This window comes from Biomphalaria glabrata, chromosome 3 (genome assembly GCF_947242115.1).
Source record: "Biomphalaria glabrata chromosome 3, xgBioGlab47.1, whole genome shotgun sequence".
Classification (NCBI taxonomy): domain Eukaryota; kingdom Metazoa; phylum Mollusca; class Gastropoda; family Planorbidae; genus Biomphalaria; species Biomphalaria glabrata.
In genome coordinates, this window is record NC_074713.1 from 171,826 (window position 1) to 196,613 (window position 24,788).

At 38.2% G+C, this 24,788-nt stretch overlaps 2 protein-coding genes across 20 annotated transcripts in view; one reads left to right on the forward strand and one right to left on the reverse strand.

Moving 5' to 3' along the window:
• Positions 1-24,788, reverse strand: part of LOC106070553 (dynein axonemal heavy chain 6-like) — a 136,922-nt gene that overhangs the window by 88,402 nt on the left and 23,732 nt on the right. For all 19 annotated transcript variants that reach the window (XR_008776877.1, XR_008776875.1, XR_008776876.1 and 16 more), the window contains exons 16-18: positions 5,058-5,175; positions 4,245-4,262; positions 203-354 (exon numbers count right to left, since the gene is read on the reverse strand). Coding sequence is in view for 15 of the 19 variants with exons in the window: in XM_056022901.1 (XP_055878876.1) it covers positions 203-354; positions 4,245-4,262; positions 5,058-5,175 (288 nt within the window). In the remaining 4 variants the exon portion in view is untranslated. The remainder of the gene's footprint in view (positions 1-202; positions 355-4,244; positions 4,263-5,057; positions 5,176-24,788) is intronic.
• LOC106070555 (cytochrome P450 2B5-like) lies at positions 18,319-23,652 on the forward strand. The gene is made up of 2 exons (XM_013230480.2): positions 18,319-18,771; positions 21,411-23,652. The coding sequence occupies exon 2, from the start codon at positions 21,541-21,543 to the stop codon at positions 23,056-23,058; it is 1,518 nt and encodes a 505-aa protein (XP_013085934.2). The 5' UTR covers positions 18,319-18,771; positions 21,411-21,540; the 3' UTR covers positions 23,059-23,652.

A 24,788-nucleotide genomic window follows, 5' to 3' on the forward strand; every position in this document is an offset into this window, starting at 1 on the left:
ACTCGGGCAGAGTTGTGTTTACTGAGCGCCTGAAGGCAGCACGGAAAACCAACTCCTAGATACCCCCTCCCCCCCTCTGGTCCACAAATGAGATTGGACCAAAGCGCTCTGAGCATGCTATAAGCATGAAAGTAGCGCTATATAAAAGCTATAATAGTAATAATCACTATTAGATGTATTCCAATCTAACAAGAAGACTAACTTTAAGACATTCAATAGGTGCAGGTATCAATGTCTTCTTCAACATCTGTGCATCTATCAGCAAAAATCCTAATGGCAGTCGATCAGGGATAGCCATGGCCATACGATGCTGTTGGTGGAATTTAACTATCAGGTCTGTAAATAATGCTGGGTCTGAAAATGAAACAACATTTAACTCTTCCTCTCCCGATCGACGATACCATCGTTGATTTTGACCTCATTAAATTAAATTAATGTTTACTTTTTTAAAACTTGACTTTGAATTATATATAAAAAGAGCGTGCTTTTCCCTTTAATTCTATACCAACAATAGCAGTTTCTGATAACAAACAAAGAAGCTATTGAAGCCCAATCATAACAGGGGAGTGAAATAGTATGAGCAAGATGAAGAATTCCTTCCAAAACGAGGAAAAATAATTACGGAGAGAAAGAGATAGGCCTAAATAATGTTAGATCTAAATATCATCTAAACCATTATGTCCATTTCTATATGAATCTGTAACATTTACTCAAGATATTTGGTAAACATTTTGTATAATTATAACAGATATTAGTTGTTGTTTTTACAATGCCTTCATTAACTTAGTCTGTCTGTCTGTCAGTATTATTCTTTTACACGTTTCTTTTTGCTACCACTTCTCATTCTCGGATCAAGTTGAAACTTTGCACAAAAATTCATTGTCAAAGACAGCACATGAATCAATCAAAAAATTAACTAATTAATTAATGGATTAGTGGCCGTTAATTAATTTACTTCTGTATAGGAAAAAAGGGAAGGTAATTATTGCAGTATTGATATATATGGCAATGATTTTGCGGTGCTTTGCCATTATATGTCTGTTTCTGTGGCCCACGGTTAACAAGAGTGTCATGTGGCTAGCAAAACGACCAACCGTCTTTACTTTTCCCCAACTAATGTCAGGTACTTATATTATATTACAGCTGGGTAGACTCAGAGGTTCCCTAGAGATCCCGAAATTAAATTAAAAATCACAGTCTTTACGTCATCAAAAAATGGGTATTTGAAGATGTACATGTAAAAAAAAGATACGGTAGTGTTTATATAGATGTTATTCAGTTGTTAAGCGCAGTAACAACTCTGTCTTACGCAGTTTTTCGAGACTATTTCTTAACTGACCAATGGGATTCTTAAGCCAGGTCACGTGACTAAAGCGCAACCCCAAACAATGAAAATAGCAGACGATGTTAAATAAATAATCTAACACACACATTCTCAAAGCTATAAAAGATTGAAATGTAAGTGAGAAATCCTATGACATTGTCATCTTGACGCTGTGTGCTTTGATATATTTACAGCTGAGAAGATTTGATTTCGTATTGTCTAGCAAGCGTGTGAAAACAAATTGAACTAGGAAACAGTCAACTAGGAAACAGCCAACTAGGAAACAGCCAACTAGGAAACAGTCAACTAGGAAACAGTCAACTAGGAAACAGCCAACTAGGAAACAGTCAACTAGGAAACAGTCAACTAGGAAACAGCCAACTAGGAAACAGCCAACTAGGAAACAGCCAACTAGGAAACAGCCAACTAGGAAACAGCCAACTAGGAAACAGCCAACTAGGAAACAGCCAACTAGGAAACAGTCAACTAGGAAACAGCCAACTAGGAAACAGCCAACTAGGAAACAGTCAACTAGGAAACAGTCAACTAGGAAACAGTCAACTAGGAAACAGTCAACTAGGAAACAGCCAACTAGGAAACAGTCAACTAGGAAACAGTCAACTAGGAAACAGCCAACTAGGAAACAGTCAACTAGGAAACAGCCAACTAGGAAACAGCCAACTAGGAAACAGTCAACTAGGAAACAGCCAACTAGGAAACAGTCAACTAGGAAACAGCCAACTAGGAAACAGCCAACTAGGAAACAGCCAACTAGGAAACAGTCAACTAGGAAACAGCCAACTAGGAAACAGTCAACTAGGAAACAGTCAACTAGGAAACAGCCAACTAGGAAACAGTCAACTAGGAAACAGTCGTTACAATTCAAGAGAAACCTTAGCGTGGCAGAAATAAAAGCAGAGGAGTTCAACCCCAATATCATTCTTGGAAGTTTGATGCATGAACTGAAAATAATCAAAGGGACATGTTTGCGGTCATGTCCTCAGACATCGCGCGTCTTAAGGGTAGCAAAAACATGGAGGACGATAGGACAACGCAACGCGTATCTAATAAGATACAGACGTTACTTAAAAAAAAAGAAGATGATTACGCCCTACGCGTGTTCCTAGGTCAATCTAGTCATGCATCTTCACCAATGACTTAAATTCTGTCAAGTCACTGGTTTTCCTGGCTGACTCAGGCAACCCCATTTTAATACTCTAATAGCACTAGGGATGAAGGAGCATTTGTATAAATTTGTCCTAGCATATGTAATAAGGAATTTGCCTTTATCTTTGTGTCTTTCAGAGTATTTTATTGAATTTATGTTTTGTATTTGAAGATTATGGTTCAGTGTTTTATGTATAATTGCTACTTTACTTTTGAGTCCTCTCCTGAAGACTTTCTAAATTTAGTGATTTTACTAAAGGTGTTACTCTAGTGACACTCTAGTCAAATGTGAATATTCGTTTGTTTTAAATCTCACTGCTCTATTTTGTGTCTTCGTATAACTTGCCGCCGCACTTTCATGGAGGACCTCGGGGCAGTGTTTCTACAATTCATACAGATCTAGATCTAAGTATCACCAACGTCACTTACCACTAATTGCTCATTTATATCCATAGTAATAAAAAAATTTATAAGCTATAAGTAATAATTGTCAGAGACAGCTTAAGTGGATCAGCTCTATGACTGTGACAACTGAAGTTTTAGAATTGAAAAGAAATATATATATATATATATGCTACACAAATGTAGCAAGGCAGGCACTTAACTGGAACCCACAAGGAAAGTGGAAAGTGGGCAGACTCAAGCAAACCTGGAAGAGGTCAGTCATCAGTCAGGCTGAGGGTACTGGAATGACATGGGAGCAGATGAAGAAAGCTGCTCAGAACCGAGTTCGGTGGAGAGGTGTGGTTGCGGCCCTATGCTCCACTGGGAGTGCACAGGATTAAGTCAGCCAAGTCAGTCATATGTTTTATATTTTATATTACAAGTTTGGTTCTTTATTTCATGTTGACTAATCTGAAAGTCATAATCATTGCAGTAGCTCCATGTGAAACCTACTAGTAGTAGACAATTCTAAAATGGGGCGAAATTTATTTTAAAGATTGTATGTATTGTTACGTCTCTCCTACTATCCAGGCTCTCTTCAAACTGCACCACACGACACAACGAACTTAAAGAACCTCACAACTCAGGGCTCCAAAGTATCAGTCAGTTTAATTTCAAATACATCGCAATTAGCAACAACATTAACACTGTCTTTACAAAAACCTAGTCTTGCTCCGCCTGACTTCACACACCGTGCTGATTCTCCCTCGTACTGGTCACATAGCGAGGTAACGTGAAGTGATTCTGACACACTCGCTCTTATATAGTGTCTCTACTGGCCTCGAACCTTCTTGACCACTCCAGATGATCACTTTCGCCGTGACTTGCGTGCGTCATATTTACGACACTGGTCCTTGCCGAACTGGCGTGTACTGTCACTGGCCTCGGTTGACCGCTCGTCCTGCGCTGGACTGTGGCGATTTGGGTAGGCTAAAAACACACAGCACTACCCCCATCTGTGTCACCACCAGGTTTACAACAGTATCATCAAGATTTTCCATAACAGAAGTTTAGATCAAGACTATATCAATCTTGAATCGAACAAAAGTGATATAAAAGCGACTTCTGCTTGTGTCAATTGTGTACTTCTAGTCCATGTTTGCACCTACATTGTTATTATTACAGTATTTTCGCTGAGGTGATCAATCGTAGTCAAACCCATTTGATTGGACCAATAGAAATTATCTTATCTTATCTTATTTTTTATAAAAAAAAAATAAACGCACGTCTTGGTCTTTTAGTGTACTTTTGAAATGTTTACGTTTTTAAAAAGTATTATTAATAAACGAAACAAATCTAATATAGTTACCACTCTGTCCAATAGAATCTGAAAAAGAAAAAAAAAGGATTTAAAGAGATTATAAGATAAAGAATGTAAAGATTAAAAATGTGAGGTTTTGAAATGGAAGATTACGAATGTGAAGGTTTGGAATGTGAAGTGAAGATTAGAAATGTGAGTGTTTGAAATGTGAAGATTAACAATGTGAAGACTATGGTATTGATTGTAGGATACACTAATACTTAAGTATCAATAACAAATATTTTGTTCAGCTTATTTCCGAGATAGAACATATAAAGATAATCATAAAAAGATACTCATATAAAGACTCTTAAAAAGCCAAAACAAAATAGTACATTACATTATTATAGCTTTTATATAGCGCTACTTTCATGCTTATAGCATGCTCAGAGCGCTTTTGGTCCAATCTCATTTGTGGACCAGTGGGGGGGAGGGGGTATCTAGGAGTTGGTTTTCCGTGCTGCCTTTAGGCGCTCAGTAAACACAACTCTGCCCGAGTCGGGTGTCGAATCTCGAGCCCCACTTCTAGGTAGCCAAGCCAAGCCAAGTACCTCAAATTAAATTAAAACAAAACTACTGAATTAAATTTGGATTTAGTATGTGAAATAAAATGACTGCAATGAATACAAATGAAATGGCTGCCTGGTCGTGCGGTTTGCGCGCTGGACTGTCGTTCGGATTTATCGACCGTCGAGGGTCCAAACCCTGCCCGCTCCCATCCCCCATCGTCCTGCGGCAGGTTTGGACTAGGAAGTAAACTATCTTCAACTCTGAAGGAACATCCGAAACATGTAAAACATTTTACAAACTTCTTTGATTTACTTTTCAAAGGTCGAACGCTGTTGAGGTCAAAGACAATGTCATTGGCATAAAACTCTTTGTGTTTCTCGATGGTTTCAGTATATTTCTCAGCAATGGCAAAGGCCCGGTCAATGTTTTGCTGTAATTGGAGACAAAGACACAAAATAACAACGGGTGGAGTCGTATACAAGCCTTATTATTAATATGGTTATTATATATTTATATTCATAGGGATCTTCAAGAGCCTTGTATGTGAACATCATATGCATGATTATGTTGATGTCTTGCTTTACTAGACTAACAAACTAGACTAGACTGCCCAAAGCTCACGGTTTTGTGGCGCCAGGCAGGGCCGGCTTTAGGCCACTGCAACCGATGCGGCTGCAGTGCCCCCAGCCCCCACGTTCATAGGCCCCCGCGCTAATTTTTAAATTAAATTTTAAATTAAACCATTATAACTTAAGACAGGGTTCCAGCGGAAAAAATCGAAAAAGTCATGGAGATCTCCTGAAATTATTAAAAATCTCCTGAAGACTCATAAAAAACTCATAAAAATCTCCTGAAAATAGACAAAATAGTCATTTTGGAGGTGTTATTCAATATGGTTAACGCCAATCCTACGCGCGATTAAAAAAGGGCATTGTCACCTGTCATTTAATAAAAAGATAATGCAAAGACAAATGTATTTTCTAATACAAATTCTTAATTATCTTTATCCCTACCCCCAGACAAGGCACCGCGCAATCCGTTTCGCATAAGGCCCCGCAATTGTTAGGGCCGGCCCTGGCCCCAGGTATCCGCCTTCACCTGTTAGTAAGAGCAGTTTCGCCGAGTTTAGTAGGCCTCTATGGTATATTTTCACGTTAAGAAAATTCCCACTTCAAGTCTAATACATGTAGTTGACTCTTTTAGTAATATCAAATAGTTTAAAAAATCATTCGATAAACTATACATAGAATTAACCAGGCTACATACCCGTAGAAATACATTCTGTTTCGTAAGCCCACACATGCACGCCTACAATTGTCGATACATTATCTAACTTATCATAATGATTTTGAGAATAGGTATAATTGGATGCCCATTATATGGCATATAATTTACGGGGCCGCATTGTATTAAAAAAAAAATACCCAGCCCGATATGACAGCCAGCCCGCCCCTGAGTGGGGATCGTAGTTTTGTGACCTGCATGAGAAAGGGAATAGAAGATTGTCAGCTAACTATTTTAAATTGGTGCAATGCAAATAGGTCAAGGTGAAGGTTATCTCAACAAAATACAAATTTCAAGCATGAATGATGCCATGACCAACTTAACTTATAAACTCAGTGAAGCGTAAAAAGTGCAGGTTTCTATTAATAATTCGTATAAAATTAAATTTGCAAGGCGGTTCATTGTCGCGCCAGAGTTACAATGGGACGTCGTGACAATCGTCCAAGGCCACGACTACTAGAAGGGGTACTCCTGGGGTACCGTATACTACCCGTACTAAATAGTTGTTACACTTTGGAAATATCGGCCTAGTTTATACATTTTTGTAGAGCATATGCATTATATACTGATAGTTACAGTTCAAGATTTAGGCCTACAGTTTATCATCCATGAACTAATGGAGCTTAAAAAAAAATAATTTATTGTAAGGTACACGTCTTTTCTTTTCTTTTTTTTTTTTTTAAATCAACGTCTCAAATTTATAAGATAAGATAAAGATTTGATTTTAAAAAAAGATACTTTGGTGGAGCGCATCTTTCATGCTCTAGCATTGTTCAATGTGCGGTCTGGTCCAATGTCTTTTGTTGATCCGTTTTGGATCTGGGAGAAGGCTGCCGTGCTGCCTTTAGGCGAAAAGCCAATACAAATCAGCTGGCGTCGAGATCTAAACTCGAGCCCCGTTGCTATGTAGGTTTAAGCCAAGCATTCCATTTCTAGATGTAGGCCTACGTGGTCACTTCATTTCATAAAATCTTTAATGCAAGAAGGTAAATTGATTGTGGCGAAAAATCATCCAGCAAGACTATGAAAGAAAACTAAAGACCAGTGTCATGTCCGCCGGACCAAACGTGTTCCGAAGGTCATCCTTTATGAACAACTCGCAACAGGCTCAAGAAAAACCGATCATCCCCGCCTCCTATATGTATATGTAATCAAACGAGGCTTCAGAGCAGTGGACATTGATGTTGATTCTGGGAAGACATAGCCCTAGACCGCACTATGTGGAGACAGATAAAATCTATGGACAGCGAAAAAGCTTTGGCATCAGCTCTGGAAGAGAAGCGTGCCAAACGAAAAAAATAGCTGGCTCCTTTACCACCAAAGGAAGTGCCTCTCGAGAATAGGGCGCCACAGTCACATGAAAAAGTGCTCTTCGATATGAACCATAGTCGTTCTAAGCTTGACTGACGCCGACACACAATAAAACATTGATGGTATTTTCAGTTCAATAATACATTCATTACAATTTTATTTTTTTTTTAAATAGAGAGACAAGCATACAAATGCAGAAAATAAGTTAATAGGACTTATACAGGGGCGGACTGGCTATATGGGCATTCGGGCAAATGCCCGGTGGGCCGGTACCCAAATGGGCCGGGAAGGCCACCGAAATGGCCGCATGGATGCCATTATGACACGTATTGAATTGTTAAAGGTTTTATAATATTCTCTTATACCATTAATCATCTGAGGGTCATGTTTAAAATAAAATCTTTTACAGATTGTAGAGTGTAATACTAGTTTAATCAAACACATTTTCCGAATTATCGTAATAGCCTATATCCGTAATCAAGAGGCGCGGTGGCAGAGCGGAAAAGCTTGGCTTACGAACCGAGGGGTCCCTGGAGAAGATCCACCGAGCTATAATGGGTAGGCCTACCCTGACATTAATTGGGGAAAAGTGAAGGTGGTTGGTTGTTGTGCTTGCCACAAGACACCCTTGTAAACCGTGAGTCACAAAAACAAATAACATCTACAGAAACAGATGATCTGTACAATTTCTAATTTCTACCCCATAGATCGCAAGGTCTGAAATGGATAATTTATCAAACTTAACATTATGATTTTGAGGAGAGGTAGAATTGGATGATATACAAATTATGGTCCGAATGGTATAGAAATGCCAGGGCCGATTTTGACACCCAGTCCGCCCCTGGACTTATAACAATTTTTAGAAGCTAGTTAATGCATAAATATTAATAGCTTTAAAAAAAATAAGGAAAGTAGAGCCAGGTGTACCAAAGGGATTTAGCTTAATGCCCCCAAAACATCTAGATCAGGCACTGAGTGGGTGTACATTATGCATATCATGTTTATGGGAAACTTTCGGCACTCGGCTGTTTCATTATCACGTGGTCTGCTGATGTAGGTCACATCAATATTAATGCGACAGAGCAGCCCAATCGAATTAGCTGGGTAGGCATAGGTGCTATACAGCGTTTCTCAAACTGGGCAGCGTCCCTCCCCGTATGACGAAGATGTTGAATGTATTTTCCATAGTAGTTATATTATACATTCATTATATTTATATTTCTATGTTTAATTATGTTACCAAAAATATGAAATTTAATATGAAATTTTTATTAATGTTTCAACAGTTAAAATAATTTACATAAGAGACGTTTTATCTTGTAAGTTTGACCATTTAGATTAGAAAGTATACATTTTTTCGCAAGAGGCGTATGGAAGAAAACATTTGATAAAAGAAGACATTTGATAAAAGAAGACATTTGATAAAAGAAGACATTTGATAAAAGAAGACATTTGATAAAAGAAGACATTTGATAAAAGAAGACATTTGATAAAAGAAGACATTTGATAAAAGAAGACATTTGATAAAAGAAGACATTTGATAAAAGAAGACATTTGATAAAAGAAGACATTTGATAAAAGAAGACATTTGATAAAAGAAGACATTTGATAAAAGAAGACATTTGATAAAAGAAGACATTTGATAAAAGAAGACATTTTATAAAAGAAGACATTTGATAAAAGAAGACATTTCAAAACGTCTCCGCTAACGAGATTCCTTTCGACTTTCAAATGTCGGAATGGTCAAATTTCTCTCCAGTGTCCAACAACGATCTGTTGAGAAAGGTCTGCGACAGAACGTCTGAAGAGGACTTCACGATGATCACGTGACTTATAGATATCCTAGTGTTACGTGTCGTATCTATCTCCAAGATTCTTCGCAAAATAGTAATGGTGAGTAGAGCCTCCTAATTTGACTTTAAACTAGAATGAAAATCGCACACTAGACGCCAACACAGTGCATTTCTGCTGCTTAAACATCGATTCGTCTCCCCCCTTCTTGCACCGTGACCTGCGTTCTTCTTACTATGAGAGCCTTTTAACTCAGGTGTGGACCACGCTGAGGGAGATAGCATGGTTCCCCCCGAAACCCTAGCTGCCCGGATGAATTGTTTTTTTCGCCCAAGAGTGTCACAAGTAGAATTTTGAGAAACGCTGGTCTAATGCATTCCTTTTTTTTTTTTTTTGTCGAGGCCTTCATGCCCGCAGGCCTATTCTTATTGGCTGGATAAGACAGTCAGCTGATTGGCTGAATGAGTTTTTCATTCATGGAAAGCAAATGAGGTCACTTTATCCACAAGTGTACGCGGAGGGGATTTAGGGCTAAATTTTACCGTAATCGACCTCCCCCCCCCCCCCGGGGCCATACTCCCACGCACATGCGCGTAACATATGTAATCCCAGCCGCTTTACATATGTTTTTTTTTTTTATTATTATTTTTACAAAGACGTTATTAGCTTATAATGGCGTCCTTCTATCACGAAGCGAATAGGAATCATCTCATAGGAATGAAGAGAATACTTGGACATTAGTATATTTACTTCACGAGATACGATCTGTTCCCCTTTGCAACTTCTGGTGTGACTAAAGAGGCCAATCCTTGATACACAGCTGCGGACACAGGTTGGGAATCTGTAATCACCAGGGGGCGTTGCACTTTCACCTTTCTATCTCTACTACTGTTGTGCACGCCATCTGGAATCCGGGACACTTCTTTTATGCTCGCTCTCCACGTGGATCTATCCAGGGCCTATTTTTCCCAAACTGTTAGTGTCAATTTTGAAGAGCTTTATGTCGCGTTTGCATAGATCAGTATACCTTAAACTTGGAAGACCAGCAGCTCTCCTGCCTTCTGTTAGATCACCATACAGAATGTGGCTTTCTATGAGTTTGAGTTTGAGTTTTGAGTTTAGGCACATCGGCACAATTGAGGCCATGTCGTGTCCGTAATCCTTTAAGGATCACTCTCCCTTTAAATAACAAGGGCTAAATTCTATACAGTTAAATCGTTTAAAACAAGGTCTGTTCACAGTTAATATAGTAAAGGTAGTAAAAATTTAATAATTTGGTAAAAATCCTATGTAAATATTATATAATCACTATTCATAAATCAGATCTTGTTAGACAACCCAACCTCCCGGACAAAGCCCAGTACCTTCCCAGGGTCGACATTATCAAATAGTTGTGAATATCGAAGTTGTGTGCCCTAAAAAATTTCTCCCTGACATCCTGGTATCTGGGGCAATAAATGAGGATATGTTCCACGGTTAGGCGTGACCAGACCAGCTAAGGCGTTGGCGGTGATAACAGAGCGGCCGCATGGTACCCCGCTCTTTCGAAGCACTTTGGTTATTTTATCTTGCCACCTTATTTAAAAGGCCCATCTTAGGCATCGACGTTGGAAGATATTAGCTTTTTTTTTCCTCCCATGAGTAGGATGACCATGTATCACTTCCGTATAGCAGAAAGCTATTCACATAGGTCCGGTAGAACTAAAGCTTTCGTATTGTTAATAAGACTTTGAATGCTCATCACATAGATCTAGGTCCGGTAGAACTAGAGCTTTCGTATTGTTAATAAGACTTTGAATGAAATAAAACTTTGAAATGAAATTTTCACACGAAACCTTCTATTATTATATACTTTACAATTTTTTAAATAGAAATAATTCATAAAGTAGCGCATTTGTTCCTGTCAAAAAATACAGCAAGTTGTTAAAGGACCAAGTTCAGGGCTGGCCTTAGGTATAGGCCAACTAGGCAGCCGCAGTTTGGTAAGGGCCTCGCACAGGACTGAAAACAATTTTTTTTAGAGAAGAAATAGCTAAACTTGTCCCCAATGCTATTCTTAGAGTGCACTAGACTGACCAGGTTTTTAAGAAATTGCGTAATTTTATTATTTCGCTGTTTCTTTCTGTATTTTTTCTATTTTATTTGGGGGAAGCCAAGTGCCTCCAAGTAACTAAGGCCGATCCTGCCAAGTCAATAACATCTTGGATCTAAATAGGCCTGGGGTAGTGGTAGCAGAAGGAAGGGTGAAAATGCAACTGCGCCTGGTGATTGCAAATGAACAACCTGCGATCGCAGCTGTCTATTAAGGATTGGCCTCTTTAGTCACACAAGAAGTTACAAAAGGAAAAGATCGTCCCTCGAGATGTAAAATGCCACAGAGTGGTAGATTAGGACATTTTACTTTGACTTTTTGACCATGGACTATTTAACCATAATGTAGTAAAAATGTTCAGATAAAATAATGTAAAAAGGAACAAATTTAAACAAAATTTTACTCTGGAATAAATGCAATTGAACTGAATTACATCAGAAACAATTACTTATGGAGTAGCATTAGAACCCTTCTCAAAAACATTGAGAAAAAATCAAATCCCGGCTAAATATTCACCAAACAAAAGGAATTATTCAGGTTTAATTCTAAAATAAAGGAGTTTTTTTTCTGAATAGCAACATTGTATCTAATGAACCATAATAAAATATTTCCACCAACAAGCGAAGAATGTTTTAACAGAAATGAAAAGATCAATACAAAATAAAGGAGAGTAATGCATTAGGAAATTTGCAAGTTGAATCAGTAGCGAATGCGTTTTCTTGAAATATAGTTATTTTTGATTGGCTCAATCTTAAATGCGTAGCGTCTAAAAGAGGGGGGGGGGGGAGTCATGGAATAGAACAAAGACTGTTCCTCACTTTAAGAAAGTTAGTAGAGGGATGGAGGATAAAGAAAGAGAGAAAGAGAGAGAGAGAGAGAGAGACAGCATAGAATCTAAAGAATGTTTGTAAAATGTTTGACATGTTTCGGACGTTCCTTCAGAGTTGAAGATAGTTTACTTCCTAGTCCAAACCTCCCGCAGGACGACGGGGGATGGGAGCGGGCAGGATTTGAACCCTCGACCATCGATAAATCCATCGCGTAAACCTCACGACCAGGCAGCCATCCATACATCAGAATGTATCTCTATCTAACCAGGGCGATACTCTCAGCCTCAAATGAGGCGCCAGGGTCGAAAGGGTCGTTAGAAAATTAGGTCAATAGAAAAGCAAAACAGACCTTCGAAGAAAGCCCCCAAATACTATTCAAAAACTGTCCCTCAATGGGCTGTTTTTATGGCATACAATTGCATTGAGAGTTGTACAGAGAAGGAATATTGGGAAGTTTCATTGTGTGCTCGGCGTTCGGCCTCACCTCTAAACCAGCGGTAGGCCTAATAGCTAGGGATGTAACACATTTACATCTGCTGTGATCCCTCTCAAACACAGGTCGATAGAGTTCCAAGAGTCTTGGACTATTCAAAAGAGAATAAGAAGAACGTCTATTGGAAAACCTTCATTAAATCTGCTTGATAGAATTCTAATGCGTTGTTGCTTTAAAAAGCTGGAGGTCACTCACAAAGGCCGCGGGATACATAGATACATCTAAAGAAAATCCGCTGCCAAGGACAGACTTAGACGGCGAAAAGAAAATCGAAATCGACAATGGTTATGCCTGCGCTGGATGTGGCAAAATATGTAGGTCACGGCTGGGGCTGCGTAGCCACGGAAAATACTGCATAACTCATTAATCTTCGGACTCAAAGACAAGCCTTATTATTATAATGTTTTAAATAGTAATACGAATGTTTCTATACTATCCACCCTGCGTAGCCCTATACAGAACTCAAAGTTTGTGGCTTCAATTGAGTTCAACTTTCCCCCTCATGTTTGTAAACATTCCTTTAACACAGCGGTTCTCAACCTTTTAAGCTCGGCGACCCTTTTTTACAATCCCCCACTTTGCCGCGACCCCCCCCCCCCCAAACACACACACACACGCAGCAATAGAAGAATAGACAAAAATAATCCGTATTTTCGATGGTCTTAGGCGACCCCTGGCAAATGGTCAATCGACCCCCAAGGGGGTCGAGACCCACAGGTTGAGAACCCCTGCTTTAACGGAAATGTCTTTGATTCCCAAGATTAAGGATGAGTGCAGTGTTTCACATGGCTACACAAACCCAGTTGCGACCTGCGTAATGTTTTCACATCCTATGCAGCTGTGTATCGAGGATTGGCCTCTTTAGTCACACAAGAAGTTGTAAGACAAAAGATGCTATCTCGAGACGTATAATGCCACAGATGCAGTCAAAGCTGTTGTCTGTGCCGTGGGACAACGGCTAAACGTTAGGCCCTGAACTCACACGCCAATGTTTTGTTCATGTTTCTGTGTAACAGAATCAACATTTTCAAAAAAAAAAAAAAATACACAGCTCTTAAGTCATCAACTTTCCAGAGAAATGTCAAACATTTTACTAATCAGTGTTTTATTCATCTGTCTTTATACCTGTTTTTATGTCTGAACTTAACAAACAAATAATCTTTTTAAACAAAATCTCTATTTATGGATATCTTTCCTCTCTCTCTGTCACGTTATCTGTCTGTGTGTCTGTCTGTCTTGTCTCTGTAAATGTATCTTTCTCTGTCTGTCTCGCTCTCTGTTTCTCTCTTTCTGTATTCTCTCATTCTGTTTCTTAATTATTGTTTCATTAAACACGTAATTTTAACCCAAGAAATGACAAAAGAGTGGATATCAAGTACATAATGTGTCTACTGCTCGCACGCCCCCTCCCCTCCCATTTTGTTCTGTTTTCCCATTATGTGCGACATAATGAACTCTCTTTACGTCAAAGGTCGTTGGCTTGGTCAATAGTTCAAGGTCAACGTGATCGCGTTCTCTGTGCAAAGTGCCAACAGGGCGAGCACAAACTCAAATAGCATAGTCCAACATTACAAAGCAAATTTTATTTATTTTTTTTTTTTTTTTGCTGTGTGAATGACGGCATCCCAACACAGGAAATAGAGAATCATTAATAGTTTTTTAAAGACATAAGACATCCCGAAATGGGCTGTTAATTAATCGTGTGTGGTCTGTATTTGCGTCCGTCCGTCCCGTTTAGATCTCGTAAACGCGGTGGCTGAGTGGTTAAGCGCTTGGCTTCCGAACCTGGGGTCCTGGGTTCGAATCTCGGTGAAGACTGGGATTTATAATTTCGGGATTTTCAGGGCGCCCCTGGGTCCACCCCACTCTAATGGGTACCTGACTTTAGTTGGGGAAAGTAAAGGCGGTTGGTCGTTGTGCTTGCCACATAACACCCTGCTCGTGGACCGTTGGCCAAAAAAAAAAAACAGATGACCTTAACATCATCTGCCCTATAGATCGCAAGGTCTGAAAGGGGGAAATTTAAAAAACTTGGCCCGCTGGGCACCACACAAGATTGTCAACCTTATTTTTCTCCATTCCTCTATGTCATTTGCCTTTAATAGAATTTCATTCTGATATTCTTTCTGAAAATATTGAAACCTGCCTTTTTACCTGCCTGGGTGGACCATTTCGGGGGCCGGATTTTGAGTTTGTTTCCACACAAGACTATCTTTGTAACCTTGTTTATTTCTTGTATTTCTAAATTCACAGTCATCAACACCTATTTTAAACTGTTACGTTGAAAGTATATCTCTCTAGGATTATGGAATGGTGCTTTGCATGCCACACAGAAAGAAAGACATGCTATAAAAAATGTCAGAGGGACTAATACGATTCAGCAGCTCCGCTCTCATGAGGTCCTTGAATGACTGTAGTTACCAATATCGTGACTGTAAAACGCATAAGCTCCTCCTAAGCCCCTCGTGAATCAATGCCACGCTCTGTGTGTTGTCAGATGTAAACATGTAAAGATAATAAGCTTTTTTTTTTTCGCATTTGAACTGACTACGTCATAAGATGCTCATATTTTGATTGGTTGCACTTATAAAGCTTTAGCCAATGTCTGACAACAACAAAACACGTGCCCTACTGAGTTGACTCAAGCTTGTGACCTTTGTGTACTGAGAAATTTAAAAAAAGAAAAGAAACCCACGGAACACATTCCTTTGTTAGAAGTAAACAATCACGTTTTTAGCTTCTACGAGAAACACAAGAGTCTAAATTTGTTGAAAGTAAACACACTTCTATAAAAAAAAAATCTAAATGTGCTTCTTAATAAGATATCGATTTTTGTAAGCTTGAAATGCACTTTATCAGCAGACGATAAGTTAATGCGATGATGCAATGTGTCCGTCTTCTTGAAGCAAATATGAATTTCTTTCATTGTATTTTTATTGACTATGATTTTTAGTGCACACACGCTCACAGAAAATATCTGCGAAAGTAAAGATACCTTGTTAAAACACAGTTCAGTGATACTCAACACTTAGTTAAATCTTCCACAAATCATGACATTGAAATTGTGACACTGGCCTATTCGATACATTTATTGTATCATAAAGTATTTTTGTTTCCTTGTAAAATGTAAAATGTTTTACATGTTTCGGATGTTCCTTCAGAGTTGAAGATAATTACTTCCTAGTCCAAACCTTCCGCAGGACGACGGGGGATGGGAGCGGGCAGGGTTTGAACCCGGGACCATTGATAAATCTGAACGACAGTCCAGCGTGCAAATCGCACGACCAGGCAGCCATCCTGTTTGAAGTAGATTTGTATTGAATATACGAAACTACCCTAATCCCAGTCGAAAGATTGCGCTAAACTTGAGTCAGTTTATTACATCGATCAATTTATTTTTGTGAATTTCAAAAATACGCAAAGATTTTTTTTTTTTGCTTTTTGCGAACTTAAAAAAAAATAAATAAAAAGAATAAAAATAAAAACTTGGGGGTGGTGGGGGGGGGGGGGAGGAGGAAAGGATAAAAATGTTTGTTAAAATGCACAGCACTCAATTTTGGATGTAGTGAAGGGGTTAACATATTGTAAATATCTTAATCTAAAATACTGAAAAAAACAAACAAACTATTTCTAAAGATCTAGAATCTATATTCGTCGCCACCAATGTGATAACATAAAAATTGCTGCACTTTAAGTTTTGAGATTTAAATTATAATCGAATTTAGATTTATCATTATCATTGAATTTAGAATTATCATTGAATTTAGAATGTATCTAATCGACTCAACTGAAACGTTGGTCTTAAAATGATAGATTTTGCTATTGCAAAACACTTTGAGAACCTTTCCTTCGTGACAGTCATTCAAAATAACCCGTACTATAAATAACTTTCCAAAGAAATTGGGGCGACGACGAAAAAAGGGGAGTTAATTTTATTTTTTTTAACCAAAAGTTGAAAAAAAAAAAGTTAAGGTGCATCGTCAAGTTATCTCTCGTGTTTTGTCAGACTCGCGGCAACGTGACCAAAAATAAAAATAAAATAAAAAAAAAAGTAGAGCAAACAGGCCCGGAAAATTACGGGAAAGGTTACGAACTAGAACAAGACATGTCAATCTTAGAGCACAGATTTGATGGACGTTTTTTTTTTTTGTTTTGTTTTTGTTTTTTTTTAGCAAGGATAAAGACATTTCCATGACCTCGGAACGCCTTCAAACGATTGTCTCGGATTGAAAATAGTTCTCTTTAATTAATTACTCCGCGCTAATCGCATTCAAATGCGACAATAAGCGGGTTCTCATAACAATGTAACAAGAAATCTTATTTTAAAAAAAAAAAACATAACAAAAATGATCTCATTAAAAAATGTATGAAGTTAAGAAAACTGGAGTTAGTAGTGTATTTAGAAAATAGTCCTTTCATTAGGCGAGATAAAGTGACTATCTTGGCAGCAGTTGTGTTGAGTCCTTGTAATCACACATTTCCATAAGGATCAATAAAGCAGTCTTAGTCTTAGCACTGTTTGAGCTTTTCTTTTTAAAAACCAAAATACTCTGAAGTATGGTGAAACTTAAAAGTTTGTGATTTAGATTCAGTTCTCTAGGCACCTTTATTCTTTACACAATTCTATTTCCAAGACCCCCCCCCCTTTTCCCCGTTTGTTTTAATGGTCTCCGTGTCACGTGGGCACCCCTTGATTAATTGTGTGACGTTATACAAGATGACCGCAATATTCCGGAACATCTAGTTTTTTGAGAATTATTATTTTGCGCAAAACAAATCAACTATAAATGACGAACGTTAAGAAATTAAATTGTGCAGTTATCAAGTCAGGCAGTTATTAAGTCAGGCGGACATAAAGTCGCGCCGTCATTTAGTCGCGTCGTCTTTAAGTCACGAAGTCAAGTTGTGCAGTAATTGAGTTGTCTTTTCATAATTCTGATGTATTAATTGCTTTGTAGCTGTGCAATGTATAAAATTGTCCCATAACACTCATCTTGTCTTTTTTTTTTTTTTGGGGGGGGGGGGGAGGGCGTTTTTTTTATCGACCAAGTCAGGCAGCCATTAAGTCAGGCGGACATAAAGTCGCGCCGTCATTTAGTCGCGTCGTCTTTAAGTCACGTAGTCAAATTTGTGCAGTAATTGAGTTGTCTTTTCATAATTCTGATGAATTAATTGCTTTGTAGCTGTGCAATGTATAAAATTGTCCCATAACACTCATCTTGTCTTTTTTTTTTTTTTTTTTTGGGGGGGGGGGGGAGGGCGTTTTTTTTATCGACCAAGTCAGGCAGCCATTAAGTCAGGCGGACATAAAGTCGCGCCGTCATTTAGTCGCGTCGTCTTTAAGTCACGTAGTCAAATTTGTGCAGTAATTGAGTTGTCTTTTCATAATTCTGATGAATTAATTGCTTTGTAGCTGTGCAATGTATAAAATTGTCCCATAACACTCATCTTGTCTTTTTTTTTTTTTTTTGGGGGGGGGGGGGGCGTTTTTTTATCGATCAAGTCAAATGTATGGGTTTATGTTTTGTCAAATGTTTGATTTGCATGTCTTGTTTTTTCCACCATCAAACTATTTCAATTTCTAACAATCGGCAGCCATTCCTATTAATGAGATGAATATGAAACAGAAGGTCAAACACGCACGCACTAGTAACAGGGAGAGCAGGCGCGAGAAACTTAGACGGTAAGAGAGCGAGGAGATACCATGAGAGAGAGAGAGAGAGAGGGAGAGAGAGAGAGAGAGAGCAAAGGGAATAAGGAAGACAAAGAAGTAGGGTAAAAAAAAAAAAAAACCCACTTTGCTAAAACTGCTGATCCTGAGTCTCACCTTGGGTCTCCAACTAGTACAGTTTACCTCCCCTCACCTTGTACCGAGGCCTGGGCCTGGGGGTCACGTGAAAACAAAAAAAACAACAACATGTGCTGCCCTAACGCGATTTGAATTCTGACTAGAATGACATAGACGTTTCTAAGCCTTGAACAAAACTTAAAAGGGAATAAACATTGATAATAAATGTAACCTACTTCCCTCCCCTTTACCCACCCCCCTCAGTACACATTTTAACATCCCCCCCCCCTCCTGTATTATTTACGAAGCAATAATTTAAAAGCTAAATACAAATCAGAAATAAGCGAGTGTAACCTGAAGTTGTCCAAAACTGAATTATACATAGGATCTAATAACACTAAATGCATAAACCTGCACACCTAGATCAAGAAGTTCAGGTAAGAGTATATGTAGCCTATTATATGTATATTATTTTATTCGGGGCATATTGGAAACTAATTTTTTTAGAGTTAAATTGATGAATGTGCATGTATGTAATTGCCAGGATTGGGTTTAGACTTCAAGGGCCTAAGTTATTAGAGAAATGGGGCCCCCTGTTATTTTTTTCTCTTTGCTCTTTCTTCATAATGATTTTGGGGAGCCCCAAGCAAGCGGGGGGCCCTAATCTATAGCTTGTCTTCTTTATACGTAAAACAGCGCTGCGTATTGCTTGTTATGTCTTAATAATGCGCAGATACCGATTCAAATGTTACAGTAAATCAGGGATGGCCAACCTTTTTGGTTCCATGCGCCAATATTTTTCACTGCTGAATCAGATGCGCCACTTAATATTTTACAAGTTTCAGTCCATTAAAGTAGGCCTATGGTAATTTGTACATAGTTTGCTTGTAATATACATTTGTGTAATTAGAGAGGGGATTTAAGAAAAAAACTTTACATATGAAGTTTGTCTTTAACATTTTTAGTTTGCATTTATAGTTTTAAATGTATTTCTTCTGTATGAATTATAGACTAATTAATAATAATAATAATAATAATAATAATAATAATAAGCCCGGATCTGCTGTTCATCGATAAAAAAGAAAAAACCGCTACCATTATCGATATCGCCGTACCACTGTCTCATAATTTAAGAAAAACTGAGATAGAAAAACAAAGAAAATATGGGAACCTGGGCTTGGAGATTAAGCGTCTATGGAATTTGTCCAAAATAACAATATACCACATTGTTATATCAACCGAGGGGATAATAACAACTGACCTCACAGACACCTTCAAGGCCCTTAACATTCCTAGGAACATCTTCGTTGCCTGTCAGAGGGCGGTACTGCTGCAGACCTGCCACATCACCAGAAAATTCCACAGTGGAAACTGTTAAAGGGACTACGATGAATTTTGTTTCTCTTTAGCGAAACTCGACCCTGGCAGCGCCAGAGAATGACTACTCGTTCATTTCTAACATAATAATAATAATCTTTATTATCCGTATGGAAATTTGTTTTACAATTTGTGCATTACACCAAACAAAATACATTACAATTTGTGAACACTGTTAGCAGTTTTAAAATGAGATTTAGCAAGTTTTTAACATTTGCTTTGCGTTCACTAATCTTTAATAGTAAGATAATAATAATAAGAAGAGTTAATTTCGTGACCACAGATTGTTTTTATTCATTTTCCTTGATGAAAATGCTTGCTCGCATCAGTAGGCCTACCTGAAAGGCATACGCAAGATTACAGTTCCAGTAGCTCTACCAGTCATTCGCGGCTTAATTTCCTTTTCTTAATTTTATTTAATGGATGATTTCCTCGATTTCCTGGACATGACTTTGCTTCCCCAAATATGTCTGACCATTTGGGTTTTCCTTAGAGTGACTCAAGTCCAATAAAGTCTTTAAAAATGTTGAGATAGTCATCATTTTTTCTTATACAAAAGCTTAAAAAAGTAACAAAAAAATGTCCAAATCAAGGGGAAAAAAAAATCTAATACTATAAACTAACAATACAAACAATAACATTAACAAGCGTATTTTTGCTCTGATTAGTTTTATAAACATTGCGGTCAATGCGGGCTTCGTAATAGCTAGTAAATTAAATTCCTTGGAAATAAAAATGTTGAAATTTCTTCTGTTTGAAGCGGGCTATAATTACCAAGTAACAATAATGTATATGTACAGGATACATTTTAAATAAAATATTTTTTTTTTTACACTTGGATTTGATTCTTTTTTTTTTTACTTGTTCAATTTTCATGAATTTTAAATGTGCTTGTTTCATGTCTTTGTTACAAAAAGTTAACCACTGACAATTCTTATTAAATGTAATTTAAAAAAAAACACATTGGCATTGTTTTAGAAATAATCTTAGAACAGTTTTTGTTTAACGGGCGAATTGAACATTATTACATCCTAGCCCGAACCTCCCGCAGGGGCGCCAGTGTAGAGCGTAATCAGAGCATACAACTTGAGCAGGCAACCAATCTTAGATCACTTCGACTCTTAAGTCATTGACCGAAACAATCCAATGTTTGTATTAGTGAATCAAGTTGGACTGCATTAGAAAAATTGACTCTTGTTCCTGTGTCACCAGCAGTATTTTGTCTATTCTTGCCTTCAATACAAAACTAAGTCACTATTCTGTGTAAAAAAAGACTCCATTCTACAGTCCCTATTAAACACACTTAATCATTTGCCAATGGTCACTTAGCTTGGTCACTACACACAATAATGCCGAGTAAAGAAGCACAGTTACTACTAGCAGAGTTTTCGCAAATACTGCCTCATGTGTAGATGAGGTGCCGCATAGACATTTAATCACGGGGGTATCACAAGGTTGACCTTTCAACTTCATTTCAAGATATTTTAACTGCCCTAATTTTAAAGAATCGTTACCAATTATTTGTCTATAATTAGATCTAGTACCTCCCGTTATTCCCATATGATAGCTATATCACAATTCTGTTTACATAAAATACTTTCGTGTTATAAAAAAGGTAATGTATCTCTAAAGAAAAATATTTTTTCCCATGCAAAAATCTAAAAGTCACTTTTAAATGTTAATTTCTTTTCTTTTTCAGATACGTAAAAATTATAGAATTGGATGTGAATAGGAAACTAACTCAGTCATTGATAACTATCTGAATACAGCCAACTATCAAATCATTATCGACAATCCCATTTCCATAGACTCTATTAGAGCTGAGCAAAATGCAAGCGACTTTCTTTGAGCTGCCAATAGTGCAGTTCTTACTGATTCTTCTCATCATATTTTTAACAATTGGCTTGATGTCGAAAAAGATCCGAACAAAAAGAAAGCCGGATAACTCCCCGCCCTATCCCTCCCCACCGTCGTACTTCGTCGGACATTTGTTTCAACTGACCACCAACTGTCGCCTCAAAATGCGAGAATGGAGACATGCCACTGGCGACCTCTACAGCCTGGACTTTGCTGGTCGCCATTACATAGTAGTCAACGGCTATAAAACATTCAAAGAAGTTTTCGTACATCATGCAGGGTCAGTTCAGGGTGTACCTCCTTCTTTCATCAACGACAAGCTGCAGGAACATAACAAAGGGATCGCCGAGTCCAATGGTCAGAATTGGCTTGAGCAGAGAAAGGTGTCCATCTCTATTTTACGTTCTTTTGGCTTAGGAACCAATCTCCTGGCCGAGCGAATCCAAAACGAAGTATGTGTGTATCTGGACGAATTGTCCAAACTCCGGGGCGCACCGTTAGATGCCCGCCTACTGACAACAGTCAGTGTCTCTAACATCATCTGCTCAATAATTATTGGTAGAAGATTTGACCACCAAGACCCATACTTCACGGAACTAGTCAGCAACATGGGTAAAGCCACTAAATACTTCGCTAATCTACCTCTCCTGACCTTGTTCCCATGGCTGTACCACATACCAGGGGATTTATTCAACGCCCGAAAGCTTGTCTCCATTTTCAAAGAAATCAACTGCTCATTCTCACTGGCCAATATAGAAAGAATCTGCGATGACGATAGCTCAGAGAAAGCAGACAATTTCATTGCTTGCTACTTATCTAAGATGGCAAAGAAACACAACGAAGGCAAGCCTACAACTATGGATAAAGAAAACCTGATAGCTGTTATACGGAACCTCTTCATAGCCGGTACCGACACTACCAGTGGTAACATTTTGTGGTTCCTTCTATACATGCTTCATTACCCGGATGTCCAGGAGAAAATATACCAAGAAATTGTATCCAGAGTTGGCAGCGAGCGCCAGATTACAATCGAAGACAAACCAAATCTTCCGTATTTAAACGCTGTTGTCATGGAGACACAGAGGCACGCCTGCGTGACCCCGTTCGCTTCACCAAGAGTTGTGATTGAAGAGTTCACTGCTGAAGGTTTCGTTTTTCCCGCCGGCGCCCACATCCTACCAAACATGGACTCGGTGCAGCACGACCCAAACGTCTGGGAGAATCCTGGAGATTTCAACCCGGAGAGATTTTTAGACAAGGGCGGTAATCTGATTCAACCCGAAGAGTTCATTCCCTTTTCTCTGGGTAATAGAGTCTGTCTCGGGGAGTCGATGGCCAAAATGGAACTTTTCTTATTTTTTTCAGCCATTATACAGCGCTTTCAACTGTTACCAGAACATGAAAACCGACTTCCACCATTGGATGAAATTTACGGTGCCATTGCCTGCCCTCAACCTTATAAACTGAGATTTATTCAAAGAAACAATTAACTGGATGGATATTGAAATGTGTTGACATTATCGCACTGTTGGCCTTATGAAACGAGATGTGTATTGAACGCTCGATATTGTGTCGGTTGAAACATTTAAAAAGCGCATGACCTGTGACCTTTGACCTGTGTGTATCACAACGCTAAAGAGATTGCTCAACGGATAGAAGGGAAAGACACGCATGATGTAAAAAAACACTGTCATATAAAAAAAAATAGGCCAGGCATACCTGATTTCCGCTAGCAGGTCACTAAGTGCGTGAATGTCATTACATTAAGTGCGTGAATGTCGTAACATGGCGTGTATGGATGTCGTAAAATTTGGTGCATGAATGCCATTTAAGCGCCAAAAATGTCATGACATTAAGTGCATGAATGTCGTACAAATTGGTCTTTGAATGTCGTTACGTTTATATATATAGGAACATAGAATGTTGTGTTGGAATGTCTTTATATTAAAGCCTGTCAATGTTATCTTTTATTTCATTGACATTATGTCGTTAAGCCTCATTATGTTCAGTGAAAGATTGCAATACTTTTGTGTATGTCATTGTTATGTTTGAACAGTTGGTCAAATTTAAAATAAAAAGCAAAATACAGAGACATTTTTCGCTTTTTCGTTCAATAAAGAAATCTTAACAGATTACGTCTACAAAGAAATCTTAACAGATGAGTATACTGTAAACATCTACAAAGAATTAAGAAAATCCTAACAGATTAGTATACTGTAAACATCAAAAAGAAATCCTAACCAACAATTTTACTGTAAACATCTACATACATCCTAACAGATCGGGACAACTAGGACAAGTTCAAGAGTTCACACAAACTTATACGTAAAAAAAAATAAAAAATACCGTGTCAGTCTCACAAGTATTATAATGTGCGAGTGACGTAAATATCTAAATATAGCTTAGGTCGCTAGACATACACATCATCTAGTACATTTATAGATCTCTCAATGAGCCAATCACGGTTAGTAAAAGATCTATTGATCTAGATCTAGCTCAAGGTCTTTCTGTGTCAGCTAAAAGGACTTGTCAACTCGTCTACACTGACTCGTTTTGATTTCAGTTTGGATTTGGGGGGGATGGGGGGTGGAGGAGCTCAACTAGTTCAGATACGCTAAAAGTAAAGTTCCACTTTCAGACCTTGGGATCTAAGGGACAGGTGATGTAAAGGTCATCTCTTTCTGTGTCCCACGGTTAAAGATGGTGTCATGTGGCCAGCACAACAAACAATAGCTTTTTACTTTTCCCCAACTGTCTGGTTCCCCATTTGAGATGGCTGGACTCAGAGGCGACCTAAAGATCCCAATCTTAAACAGGATTCGAACCAGGGACTCTACAAGCGCTCTACCACTCGGCCACCGCACCTCCATTTGAAATACTCAACACAAGACTATATATTTAAATAAATAAAACGAGTCTCAGACGAAAAATTAAAACATATAAAACACCAAAGAAATCTCGTGTCCATAGATCAGTAAAACAATAGTAAAAATTGAGAGATCAATTTATGAGCATGTTGACAGAAAATAAACGACTACAATGTCAGATTATTTAACTCCTTCTCTCCGTAATTATTTACCACATTCTCGTGGAATCAAAGTTGATATCGTCAGTTAGGAGACAAAGAGTTAATCAGCACCGATAGCTCAAACAATATAGGACTCAGTATGTTGATATCGAAAAAACTATTATGCCAATAGTAAAGAAAATAAGAGAAACA

Excerpts from the sequence above, each read along its gene's own strand:
- LOC106070555 (XM_013230480.2), top strand. The coding sequence starts at position 21,541 with ATGCAAGCGACTTTCTTTGAGCTGCCAATAGTGCAGTTCTTACTGATT.